Raw genomic sequence first — 13,587 nt, 5'->3', positions numbered from 1 at the left:
GTATTATCTAGACCATTCCTGACATGTGTTTGTCTAACCTGCTCTTAAAACTCTCCAATGATGGAGATTTCAGAATCACCATAGGCAATTTATTCCAGTGCTTAACCACCAACAGTTAGGAAGTTTTTCCTAATGTCCAACCTAAACCTCCCTTGCTGCAATTTAAGCCCATTGCTTCTTGTCCTATCCTCAAAGGTTAAGGAGAATAATTTTTTCTCCCTCCTCCATGTAACACCTGTTATGTACTTGAAAACTGCTATCATGTCCCCTCTCAGTCTTCTCTTCTCCAGACTAAACAAACCCAATTTTTTCAGTCTTCCTTCCTCACAGGTCATGTTTTCTAGATCTTTAATCATTTTTGTTGCTCTGCTCTGGATTGTCTCCAATTCGTCCACATCTTTCCTGAAATGTGGTGCCCAGAACTAGACACAATACTCCAGTTGAGGCATAATCAGCATGGAGTAGAGTGGAAGAATGAACCAGTGCAGAGCAAAGGGTCTCTGTGCAGATGACTCTAGACCTTTTGGTTTCTCTGAGATCTCTGTGGATCTCAGGTGATCTGCTAGTTTTGGGATCTATGCCCCTGTTCATTCTGCAGGGATAAGCCCAGCCCCTGGGAAGAATAGCCCATAGACATTAGGAGGAAAAGCTCATAGGGTTTTCAATTCCCTACATGAGTAATTCCCTAATACAGGACAATCAGGCCTTCAAAAGAAAAAATAGAAGTCTGCACTCAGGTTTCCATGAGGAAGTGAACCAGAGTTAATGATCCTCATTCCTTCTGCTTAAAGTCTTTGAGCTGCTTGGAACTGGGGCTGAATGTTGTTTTTTTTTAACGACTTGCATTTAATCTGTCCACTGCATGCACATGATTTTCATTCACTTCAGCGGGAACTGCACGCTTGCATGTGGGGATGGAATTTGGGTCCCTGTAATGTTATATATTAAACTATTTGAATATTTGTGGGAAATAAGAAGGCATTGGGTACAGTAGTTTCCATTCTTTATTGACCTCTTGGGGTAGTGGTAGTTTTTTTCCTCCCTTTAGTCCCCTTTCACTGAACTGGCTGCCATTCTAGACCACAACATCTGATCAGAAGGAAGAGAGACATAACCTTTCCCAAGATGCTGTCTATGCTGCTCTGTTGATGTATTTGCAGGCTATGATACATCTGTCCATCCATCCTTTTCTACCTGCTATCCTCAGGAGTGATTCCAAACAAATCACACTGGTGTCATGTTTACTTCCTATAACCTTTGACATGGGGTTGGAGGTTATTCCTTCAAAGTCACTTTGTTAAATGATTTCTGCGTGGAAAATCACATGCTATTCTCAGTGGTCACTATTCTATAGCATTAACATTTCACCTCATGAATCTTGGTGTCAAATCATAGGTGGGTCACGAATGAAATAGCTATTTGCCCTTATCCATATCACAAAACTCATATTACTTGCCATGACAGACAGACTTTCTTTAGTTAGGAAAGACTGAGGACTAGAATGGCAGGATAGTGTATATTAGTAGTGAAGCAATCTCTTGTACTGTGTGGGGAAGCACTGTAAGTGACTCTAGCTGTTGCCATCACGTTCAGTTTTATGATCATCAGAAATTATACATTGTATAATGTGACTTTCAGAGCACAAACTTCTGCAATGTCAAGAATTAACTTGGAATATATCAACCAAAATAGTACCCCAGTAAGTTAGCCTCATGAGTCAGAACCCGAGCTGGTGTAAATTGTCATACCTTCATTGGCTTAAACTGAACTACAACAGGTTTACACGAGGTGAGGATCTGCACGCTTGTACTCTGCAGCAAGATGAATCTAGATCTTGTAACCAGGCTCCTGCAGCATGCATGATGCTGAACTTAAAGAGCACACTTAAATTCTGCAGCATTTTCAAACAAATTGAAAAATAGAGGGTATTTTTTTAAAAGCACTTAAAAAGTGAATATGAATCTTAATTACGTAAGGATCCCCTGGGCCATTTATTTTCAAAATTAAATTTTATTTGTTTTGTTTGCTGCTCTAGAGTTGTCATTTATCAATGTGTTGCAGATTTTTGTATGGACAATTTAAAATTACATTGTAGAAGTTGAGGGGGCTGGAGGTGGAGAGATCTGCAGATTACTATTGTGCAAGGGACATTTTGTGGTCAAGAACTAGAAGAGAGGACCTGAGTGTTAGGGGCCCAGGAAAGAGTTGAGACTTTTGGCTCTGGTTTTCTCATTCTCCCTAGTGAACAGAGGCACAGGCCATTTGAATTGTTTTGGGAGGGTTTGAACTCCTTGTTTCTCACCACCCCAAGACTTGACAGCAATCAGTTGCCTCACTGTTTCCCTAGTCAAGTGTTTGCCACTTATCATTCCTTCCCTATTTGAATAGGCCTTTTAGACAGCCAAAATTTCCTCTCTTTTAAACATATATACAGACTGCTCCTTTGCTCCCTGTACTCGTATACAGACCTTCCCTTCTAGGGGCCCTCACAAGTCTCTTTCTCTCTCCCCTCCCCCCTCACGGAGCTGCTCCCACCCCAAGTCCCTTCTTGGCAAAGCTGGGCATTTATCCCATTTGCTCTTGCCAACCGATGATGGACAAATGCCCAGTTTTGCAAAAAAGAGTCAGGACGTCCAGGGCAGGGCTTTAAAAGGGGACTGTCCTGGCCAAAATGAGACATATGGTCACCCTAGAATGTAATAAAAGCTGCCCAAGGAGCCTGGGTAGCTGTGGGGAACCCCGGACCCGCCACTTGTCCTGGGCAAGGAGCTGGGGTGCCTGAGAGCAGCCCCCAGCCCATGTCCCAGCCTCCCAGGGTGCGCTGTCCAGGACAGGTGGAGGGTCCAGGGCTCCCCATAGCAGTCCATGCTCCCTGGGCAGCTCTTACCATAGCCTGGCTTCTGGCCAGGCCAGAAGGCAGGGCCATGGGGGGACGGGGAGGAGCAGGGGACAGGGGTCCATAGTGTGGTGGGGGGGGGGCAATGTTATTTGTGCTCAGGGCACCAATAAATCTTAATCTACCTCTGTCAAGGCCCCCAATAATGAAGCTGAATAAATAGCGTCCAGACATCCTGGGCCTAAACAAAACTCCCAGGCAATCAGTGTCTGCCCTCCCTCGCCTGGGCTTAAACTCCTAGTTCTTCCCCAGGACTCTGTCCCTTGTACAGGAGAGCAGGCTCCAGGATAATTCCCTGATCCTTGTCCCCAGTAGCTCTCTACTGCTTCCCTCACCAGGGGACTCTGGGAAGCACCATGCAGCTCTCCCAGAGAGCTTCTACGAGTACATATGTACACACATGCATACACTGTCCTAACTACTGCAAGGCTCTTTATAGAGGCCAGGGATTCTCTATGAGGTCCCATTGAAAGGCAGCTAATTAATCACAGGTGAACTGTAACCACTCCCTCTTAACAGGGCCAGTCATCCTATAACAGGATCCTTGCTGTCCCTGGCCGGACAGGATATCTAAGGAAATAAAAACTAGGTCATAGGCGAAGAAGACTGTGGCCTCTTTCTCCTTGGCTGGTTGAGGCATGGAAAAGCCTGGGGATGGTGAGCAGCATTTTTCAGCTGAGTTGTTATTTTGTGTTGTTTATCTGCTTTGTTATAAACAATCTACCATGCAGGGACTGGGGCATGGAGTTTACTTCCCTTTCCTGGCTGCTGGAACAGCCCACCAGCCTACAGCACTCGTATTCCCAAACTCAAGGTGCTGGTATGAAATGTATACAGATACAGAATTCATAGTTTGCAAAGATAATAAAGAAGAAACATTGCCCAAAACCAAAGTGAATTACCACCACCACCCCCAAAGCCTGAGAGAAGGGATGGACTTACCATTCCCTAGGGCCATATCTGCGCTACAGAATTGAACTGTTCCTAACTGAATTGGTTCAAGCACAAATGGCTCAGTATGACCCTATCAGTTCACATTCTGAACCAATGAAGCTTTGCCCAGTGTCCAAACTAGCACTGTTCTAAACAGTTCGATTGCAGTATACTCCCTAGGCATCACTCCCAGAGCTCCTGGCACCACTACTAGAGCGGTGCAATCAGGGAGATGTCAAAAAGCCAGTGCTGGACAAATATAAAAAAGGCCATGCCGGATCAGACTATTGGTCCAGTCTTCTAACAGTGGCCGGTGCCAGATTCTTCACAGTGAATGAACAGAATAGGGCAATTATTGAGTGATCCATCCCCTGTCATCTAATCCCAGCATCTGGCAGTCAGAGGCTTAGGGGCAAGGAGTTCCACAGGTTGTCCTTGCATTATGTGCAGAAGTACTTCCTTTTATTTGTTTTAAACCTGCTGCCTATTAATTTCATTGGGTGACCCTTGGTTCTTGTGTTTATGGGAAGGGGTAAATAACACTTCCTTATTCACTTTCTCCACACATTCATAATTGTGTAGACTTCTGTCACATCTCTCCTTAGCCATCTCTTTTCAGATCGTCCCAGTCTCCTTAATCTCTCCTCATAGGGAATCTGTTCCAAACCCCTAATCATTTTTGTTGTCTTTCTGTGTACTTTTTCCAATTCTAATATATATATTTTTGAGATAGAGTAACTGCATGCACTGTTCAAAGTGTGGGTGTACCAGGAATTTATATAGTGGTATTGTGATATTTACTGTCTTATTATCTATCACTTTCCTAATGGCTCCTAACATTCTGTTAGTTTTTTTTGACTGCTGGTTGACATTGAACAGATGCTTTCAGATAGAGTGACCAGATAGCAACTGTGAAAAAATGGGACAGGGGTAATAGGCGCCTATATAAGAAAAAGTCCCAAAAAATGGGACCATCCCTATAAAAACAGGACATCTGGTCACCCTTCTGTCAGAGAACTATGATGACTCCAAGATCTCTTTCTTGAGTGTGTGACAAAGTTCCTCCTCTACCTTAGTGGGTCCTGCACTTATTGGCAGATTTGCTCACCTCAGTGATCTTTCCCACAGTCTGGATCAACTTCTCCTGTGTCTGATCAGGAGTTGGGAAGTTTGGGGGGAACCTGGGCCTGCCCTCTACTCCAGGTTCTAGTCCAGGGCCCTGTGGATTGCAGCTGTCTATAGTGCCTCTTGTAACAGCTGCATGACAGCTACAACTCCATGGGCTACTTCCCCATGGCCTCCCCCAAACACCTTCTTTATCTTCACTGCAGGACCTTCCTCCTGGTGTCTGATAACGCTTGTACTCCTTAGCCCTCCAGCAGCACACCCTCACTCTCACCTCCTTGTGCCTCTTGCTCCCAGCTCCTCATACACACTTCCTCTCCTCTGGCTCCCCCTGGGCTGACTGGAGTGAGCTCCTTTTTAAACCCAGGTGCCCTGATTAGCCTGCCTTGATTGGCTGCAGGTGATCTAATCAGCCTGTCTGCCTTAATTGGTTCTAGCAGGTTCCTGATTACTCTAGTGCAGCCTCTGCCCTGGTCACTCAGGGAACAGAAAACTACTCATCCAGTGACTAGTATATTTGCCCTCTACCAGACTCCTGNCAGTGACCAGTATATTTGCCCTCTACCAGACTCCTGTACCCCACTGGCCTGGGTCTGTCACAAGTGGTAATAGCTAATTTAGACCCCAGCATGAGGGTGCACTGTGGGAGAGTGGTTTGAACCACTACGATTAGGGCAGTGGTCTCCATCTACACTGGCACTAAAACAATGCAGTAGTTTAGAATGGCTAACAGGAAATTTAATCCAAAATGGAAGTTTAACCATTCGGAGCACTTTTATATGTGGACATGAGATATTTTACAAGTCTGCTAGGGAAACTAAACCTTCTTTGAACAGTAAAATTCTCTAGAATAGACAAGGCCTCACTTGGCTGGATAAAGGAAAGATGTGAAATCCTGAATCAAGTTTCCTCTGCTGAAAACACGCCGCCACCAGTCACTGTGAAAATACATGTATCCTCCAGATGTTGCAAACATATGTACTGATGACAGCCTTCACTAAAGCCTGAATTTTAGCTAGCGTCAGCCCAATATATACCTATATGAAATTGTAGAGGCAGCTTCAAAACCGTTTAACACACACACACAGAGCATATAGTTTATTTAATCTCTTTAGTCAGCTGTCATGCACAGAGCTAAGTGTATGCTGTGGCAGCTAGGATGATACAGGTATGCTGTTTTTCACCATGCTTTCTCCAGAGAAGGGGAAATTCTGGCCAGAACTAGGGCACAGTGCTTTTTAGATGCATAGTTTACTCTACTGTACTTGTACATTATGGAGCAGATTTTCAAAACTGCTAAGAGCTCAGTAGCTCCCATTTACAGCCGTTGGGAGCTGAGTTCTTTTTAAAATCCAGCCTCTTATTTAGGATCTTAAATGGGAGCTATTGGGGGCTGAGCTTTTTTGAACATCTGGTTCTATGTATAATGTGCCTGTACAGCAATCTAGCCAGAATTCTGTAGTGACCTTTTGTAGGACAAATGCAGTGTCACTGTCTGTAATATGCCATTCCTCTTCCTTTTTAAACACCTCACAGCCTTTGGGACTGTTTCACACATTTCATTGTTACCTATGTGTTATCTATCTAAACAGACAGCGTTCTTTTTACAGGGAGCTGGTCCTTGAATTGGATTCTTTATTCAATGTGCAGCCAGCATAGTGAGTGGAGCATAGGGGGGAGGTGTTCACGGTGACCTGTGTGTCACTATCAGAAGATCTGGGTATTGATAAATGTTACTGAGAAAGTACAGAAGGACCCACTCCTTATCTGATTATAGTCATGGAAGCACTATAGAAGGGGTCAGTAACCTTTCAGAAGTAGTGTGCCGAGTCTTCATTTATTCACTCTAATTTAAGGTTTCGTGTGCCAGTAATACATTTTAATGTTTTTAGACGGTCTCTTTCTATAAATCTATAATATATAACTAAACTATTGTTGTATGTAAAGTAAATAAGGTTTTTAAAATGTTTAAGAAGCTTAATTTAAAATTAAATTAAAATGCAGAGCCCCCTGGACCAGTGGCCAGGACCTGGGCAGTGTGGGTGCCACTGAAAATCAGCTCGCGTACCACCATCGACATGCGTGCAATAAGTTGCCTACCCCTGCACTATAAACTTCCATAGGAAAGGAATTGGCTTCATAGTTTGTTTTTAATGATACTTGTCATTGTAGCAATTTTCATCTTCAGAGCACTGTATAATCATCAACTAATTATTCCATACAACACACCCTCAGGTTGGTAAGTAATAATATAATGTGTCATCATCCCCATTTTATTCTTGGGGAAACTGAGGCAGAAAAATTAAATGCCTTGCCTAAGGACTCACATCAGAGCCAGGATTAGAATATAGGCAGACTTTGGCATCCTGGCCCATAATCTGTTAATCATGTTGCCTCACCTCTTGCTGTGAAGTGTTTTTGAATACCTGTAGGGCAGATTGCTAGGAAGAGGGAAGTGCTCTGATGAACTTTCTTTCTCTATAACATACACCTCAACTGAAGGCAACTGCCCACTAACTGTGAAATCTGTGCACAGCCTTGAACAGACTAAAAGGACTCCCAAAAATTTTGCATGCCAAGAAAGCGATGGCTGCAAAATATGCTCATTGGCACCCGCAGATAGCCAGAAGTTATGCCTTGTCCTGTAGGACACAAATCTAGCCATGTTTACCCATGCATTTATGACCTCCAGACTGCATTTCATATCTGGGAAGGAAGCCAAATAAAATTTAAAAAGCTTCAGCTGATACAAAATACAGCAGCCCATCTGCGCAGCCACAAAAGTCACTGTAAACACATCACCCCTGTGCTCACTGTCACTACACTGGCTGCCCATTGAATAAAGAATCCAGTTCAAGGACTAGCTCTCTGTAAAAATAAATGTATCTGTTTAGATAAATAACTAGTTTGTTAGAACCGGTAGGTAGAGCCCTGTGTGGATACAAAATGTTGTCCACATCCAATCCACGAGCTGCAAAAATGGTCTGCGGATATCAAGTGGATATCCATGGATTTGCAGGGCTCATCAGGTAGGTGACAATGAAATCTATAAAACACAGTTCCAATTCTGTGAGGTGATTAAAAAAAGGAAGTGCAGTGGTAGATTACAGCCAGTGACACTGCATTCTCAATGTGAAGAAGCATTTGTGTTACTTCGCAGGGACATGATGGAATGAAATCAGCACACCCCCAGAAACATTGATATGCAGTAGAACTCAGGTAGGATCATCTTTAAATATTATTGCCAGGAGAAGGAAGGAAACAGTGACAATAAAAGGCCTTATAAAATTATACTATATTAATTACAAAGGCTATGTTAACGCAATTTTTCAGTCAAGATTTAAATACTCATGCCAGGAATATGAGCATTCTGGTACCCACAGCAGCCTCTAGTATCTAAAGCCAGATTAATTCCTGGTATACAGGAAATCAGCAACATTACACCGCAGACATGAATTGGCTCACAAAGTATGTGAGGTTACTAGGTATGCTATTAAAGGTAACATTCATGTGTGCAAATGTGTCTGGTTTACTGTTGCTATAACTTTGAATTTCCTGACTCATATATTTAAAATCTCAATTAAAAGTTATATTCCCATGGGCTTTTTTAATTTCCTTGTTTTATTTTTAGATGGGGGGGCAGATAAATAGAGGAAAGACAATGGGGAAAAACAAAAGGACCAATATGTACATTCCCATTTGAAGCTACAGTTATTAGGTTACTTTAACATAGTCATCCTGTTTTTCATTTATTGATATTATTACTCAGTTGTATTATCATAGTGCCCAAGAACCGAATTCAGAAACCAAGATCCCATTGTGCTAGGTGCCATAAGATGGTCCCTACCCCACAGAAAGGTTACAGAGACAACGGCTGTATGCAGACAGACCAACTGGGGAGTACAAGGAAACACTGAGAGAAGTATTAGTCAGCATTATACACAATGGTTTCAGCACACCAACAGCCTAGCTGTTGTCAAGCTTTTTGAAGGCTTGACACTAAAGGAGAGTTTGAAGGTGGATAATGAGATGGCTTTGTGGATGTTTATGGGAGCTCCTCCCAAGCATGAGAGACTGCGTAGGACAGGGGTGGGCAAACTATGGCCCGCGGGCCATGTACAGCCCGTCAAACCTTTTAAACCAGCCTTCGAGTTCCCACCAGGGAGCGGGGTCGGGGGCTTGCCCTGGTCCGCGTGTCCGTGACTCCACGCAGCTTTCAGAAGCAACACCATGTCCCCCTGCTGGCTCCTACACGTAGGGGCAGCCAGGGGGCTCTCCAGCTCATTGGCTGGGAACCGCAGCCAACGGGAGCTGCAGGGGTAGCTCCAGCTGACAGGGCAGCGTGCAGAGCCGCCTGGCTATGTCTCTGCATAGGGGGACATGCTGCTGCTTCCAGGAGTTGCTTGAGGTAAGCGCCGCCTGAAGCCTGCACCCCGACCTCCTCCTGTGCCCTGACCCTCTGCCTCAGCCCTGATCCCCCTCCTGCCCTCCGAACCCCTTGGTCCCAGCCCGGAGCACTATCCTACACCCCAAATCCCTCAGCCCCAGCCCAGAGCCCACACCCCCAGCTGGAGCCCTCACCCCACCCCACAAGTCCCAGACCCCTCAGCCCCAGCCCGGAGCCCCCTCCGCACTCCAGACCCCACCTCCTGCACAGCCCCAGCACATTCCAGACCCCTCAGCCCCAGCCCAGACCCTCCTCCCCCACACCCAACCCCCTGCCCCAGCCGAGAGCCCCCTCCTGCACCCCGAACTCCTCATTTCTGGCCCCAGAACCTGAACCCCCAGCCAGAGCCCTCAGCCCCTCTTGCACCCCAACCCCCAATTTTGTGAGCATTCGTGGCCCACCATACCATTTCCATACCCAGATGTGGCCCTCAGGACAAAAAGTTTGCCCACCCTGCTAGGAGACAGGACAGATATGCTTGTTTGAAAATGTAGCTATATGTATTTATGACCAGTTATCTTCTATGCCTGTATTGGATTCTCCTGATTTGCAGCTGAATGAGGATTAGATGGTACATTCTAGCCCATGTCAAGTTTTGTGCTTGTTTGTGCATGTTCAAAAACACAGAAGACCCATTGCTAGCAGTACCTGTAAGGTGCTGGACTCCCCTACCGCCACTGTCTTGTGGCCAGTCTGTACTGCTGCAGGGAGTTAGACTAGAAGCAGAAAGAGAGAATTAAGTCATAACACTTGACTTGGAGGTACCAACTAGAAGAATGAAGGCTGTAGGGGGGAACTAGGGCATAAAGAAGGAACAGAATAATTGTTAATGCTAAAAAGATGAGCTTAATGTTGCTATTAACAATTATTTTCCTTCCAAGATTAAAATTTAATTTGTTTTCCTCCTCTTCTTATAGGCAGAAATGGTACATGCTGCTTTCCAAGCACAGAGAGCCTTCCTGTTGTTAGTATCTCAATATCAAGAACCTCAAGAGGTAAGAAAATCAGTATAACATTTTGGGAGGCAACCTGCTAGAGTGTCTGTGTATGTATAAATGGCAGCACTCAAGCTCTGGTGCATTCACTGCTCTGTATTTAGAGCAAATGTATGAAGGTGTGGTATAAATGCTGTACTCACATGAGTTTGGGATGGGAGCAGTACCAGTGGCAAAACTAGAAGTGAGTCATACGGCTACTCTTAAATGAGCGGTGATATAACCACACTATTATTTATGCTGTTTGTCACACATATGACAGAACATTTAAAAAATATTTTAGAGAGTTTTAGAACTTTCTTCCTAGGACTAGTTTTTGCAGCCCTCCACCTGTAAAGCAAGGTACCTTAGTAGCTAGAAATTCCATTGCACAGGGATCAGAGTAAGTCATAACATCCACCAAATGCCCTAAAACAGTTTTCCCATGCCTAAAAGTGTCACAATACTAATGGGACCTTTGGACTTTCTGGGACTGGAAGTGAGTGCTGTGTATCTCATTGGGAAGCTGAAAACCTCCTGTTTCCCGTGGAATAAAACTCCCATTTCTAGCCCTGCGGGGACACTAGGTAACAGACTTGAAAGTCACAACATTTTTTCATGAATAGAAAAATTATTATTGGCCAAGGGTTGACTCATGCCCTGCCTAAGGCCCAGATTAAATGAATTAGGAAAATACTATGAGGAGGTAGTATTATGGGGAGAAGGAAGAAACATTTCTCTGTCAGGATGATTATTTTTTTAAAGGGAAGTTATTTGAATCCTTCACAATTTGAAGCTAAGGTTTGGAGCAGCCATGTACTTGCTGTGGAGCCTGTATTGCAGATTCTGTAATACACTGGGCTTTGATCTGCCTGTATCAAATATCCCAGTCTCTCCACAGGCCCACCCTTAAATCCTCCTTCATGGAGCATGCAGGGAATAAAGAGTCCCTGTGCACAGTCTGTCTGTGGCCTGCAATCTCAACCCCCTTGTTTTGGCTCCTTGCTCGATAAAGTGTATAATCCAGTAATCCCTCAGCAGGGCTTCTAGTCACTAGTCTGAATTAGCAAGGTTCTGCTGTCGCTGACATTTCTACAGATACAAATAAAAAAATATATGAATCAATACTTTTTAATGGTGTGGGCACTCCAGGAGGAACCTTGACACATGCAAACTCCAGGCCAGACCTTTGATTTACCTAACCCAGAGCAAGAAGGAATCAGGCTGTGAATTGTATCCCCATCTGGCCCTGGGCTCAGAGGGTAGAAGTGGGTCATGATTCCCATTAGGGCATGGTCTCAACAAATCATTTGTCTTGCTTGCAAGTCCAGCCCTGCACAAAGCTATAGAAACTCACAGGTACATCAACCCTTTACAACAGACAGATTCCAATTCATTGTTGTTATATAGACATCTCTGACAGGAGTAAAAAGTTGATTATTTAGGATTGCTATTGTTTACCTTTTTAGATGTCGGAGTGTCAGAATTATTTTCTCTGTGCTTTGCTAGTGAGAGCTGTGGTGAGCCATAACAACTTTCAGGCAGCGCTCTATAGTGCTCTACCATCCTGAAGAGCCCTAAAGATTAAACCTGCCCATGGCCTTCATTAACTCTTATTTCAGTTTTAAAAGCTTTTTACTGAAGTCAGAGCCATACAGTTTATACAAATCAGCCTGACACATACTGACAAGATACATTCAGCTCGTGCATAAACTTTGGGCTTCTATTTTTTCTTACCTTGTGCCCTTGTGAATAAGAGGACAGGTATGCAATGGACTTGAGACTAATTTCCATGCAGCATAAAGGACATAGAAACTATAGTGGGAGATGCTATATAACAACCGAGGTAGGTGTGACCCTTTCCAGGGGGTAGGTACCTTTCTGAGGTAGGTGTGACCTCATTAGCCTCTGTACGTCGAGTGAGGAATCCTTGTCTGTGCCTGTCAGGGGTCAGCTCCCTGAAACCACCAGCCACAGGTAGCACACATCCTCCCCTCTCAGCCCACGCAGGCTACATTGTCCCCTCTGTGGGTTAGCAATAGAGAGGCACACGCCAACCCCCAAGTCCTCTGAGCATCTCCATGCAGTATCCAGGCCCTGATACACTGGGCACTCACAGAAATTCTAAATCCTCTGCTCCCAAGGGAACAGTACACCCCAGTGTACCCATTACACATTTGATCACAGCTCCACTTAACACCCGGCACTTAGATCTGTTTATAGAGAAAGCAGGTATAAGTTTATTTAACAGAGTACAGAGGTTCCAGTAATAGCAAGGAGAAATTTTAGAAACAAAGAGTTACATGTAAAATAAAATCATAACACGCCTGCTAGAGGCTAAATTTAACTAATAAGAAAAAGTTCACCCAAAATCCTTCCAGTGTATGACAGACAGGTTTGGCTGTGATTGTATGTTCATGAAGCAAGCTCATTGTCAGCTTACTACCTAGGTGAAATAATTTGTGTGCCTCCTTACATTCTCCTGATGTCCCAAAACTAATTCATGGCCGTAAACTGGACACCCTCCTGCTGTGCGTTCCTTCCTGTAGATTTTGTGATCTTTTGTCAATTTCGCAATCTTGATTAGCTGGTAATTCCATGTGCAAACAGACTTCATAAGAACAGCCATACTGGGTCAGACCAATGATCCATCTAACCCAGTATTCTGTCTTCCAACAGTGGCCAGTGCCAGATGCTTCAGAAGGAATGAACAGAACAGGGCAATTTATCCAGCGATCCATCCCCTGTCATCCAGTCCTAGCTTCTGACAGTCAGAGGTTTAGGGACACCCAGAGCATGGGGTTACATCCCTGACTGTCTTGGCTAATAGCCATTGATGGACTTATCCTCCATAAACTTATCTAATTCTTTTTTTAACCCAGTTATACTTTTGGTCTTCACAATATTCCCTGATAATAAAGTAGTGTGAAGAAATACTTCCTTTTGTTTTTTATTAAACATGCTGCCTACCGATTTCATTGGGTGATCCCTGGTTCTTGTGTTATGTGTAGGGGTAAATAATACTTCCTTATTCACCTTCTCCATACCACTCATGCTTTTATAGACCTCTGTCATATCCTCCCTTAGTCATCTCTTGTGTAAAATGAACGGTCCCAGTGTTTTTAATCTCTCCTCATATGGAAACCATTCCATACCCCAAATCATTTTTGTTGCCTTTCTTTTTTTCCAGTTCTAATATATCTTTTTTGAGG

General features: G+C 44.1%; 1 protein-coding gene across 2 annotated transcripts in view; it reads left to right on the top strand.

Moving 5' to 3' along the window:
• CAP2 (cyclase associated actin cytoskeleton regulatory protein 2) overlaps positions 1–13,587 on the top strand; it is a 91,701-nt gene that overhangs the window by 29,488 nt on the left and 48,626 nt on the right. For both annotated transcript variants that reach the window (XM_032764351.2, XM_032764352.2), the window contains exon 4: positions 10,319–10,396. In XM_032764351.2, the coding sequence (XP_032620242.1) occupies positions 10,319–10,396 (78 nt within the window). The remainder of the gene's footprint in view (positions 1–10,318; positions 10,397–13,587) is intronic.

This window comes from Chelonoidis abingdonii, chromosome 2 (assembly GCF_003597395.2).
Source record: "Chelonoidis abingdonii isolate Lonesome George chromosome 2, CheloAbing_2.0, whole genome shotgun sequence".
Classification (NCBI taxonomy): domain Eukaryota; kingdom Metazoa; phylum Chordata; order Testudines; family Testudinidae; genus Chelonoidis; species Chelonoidis abingdonii.
Note: the sequence above shows the minus strand (reverse complement) of the source record. Positions and strands in the feature narration are given on the sequence as shown.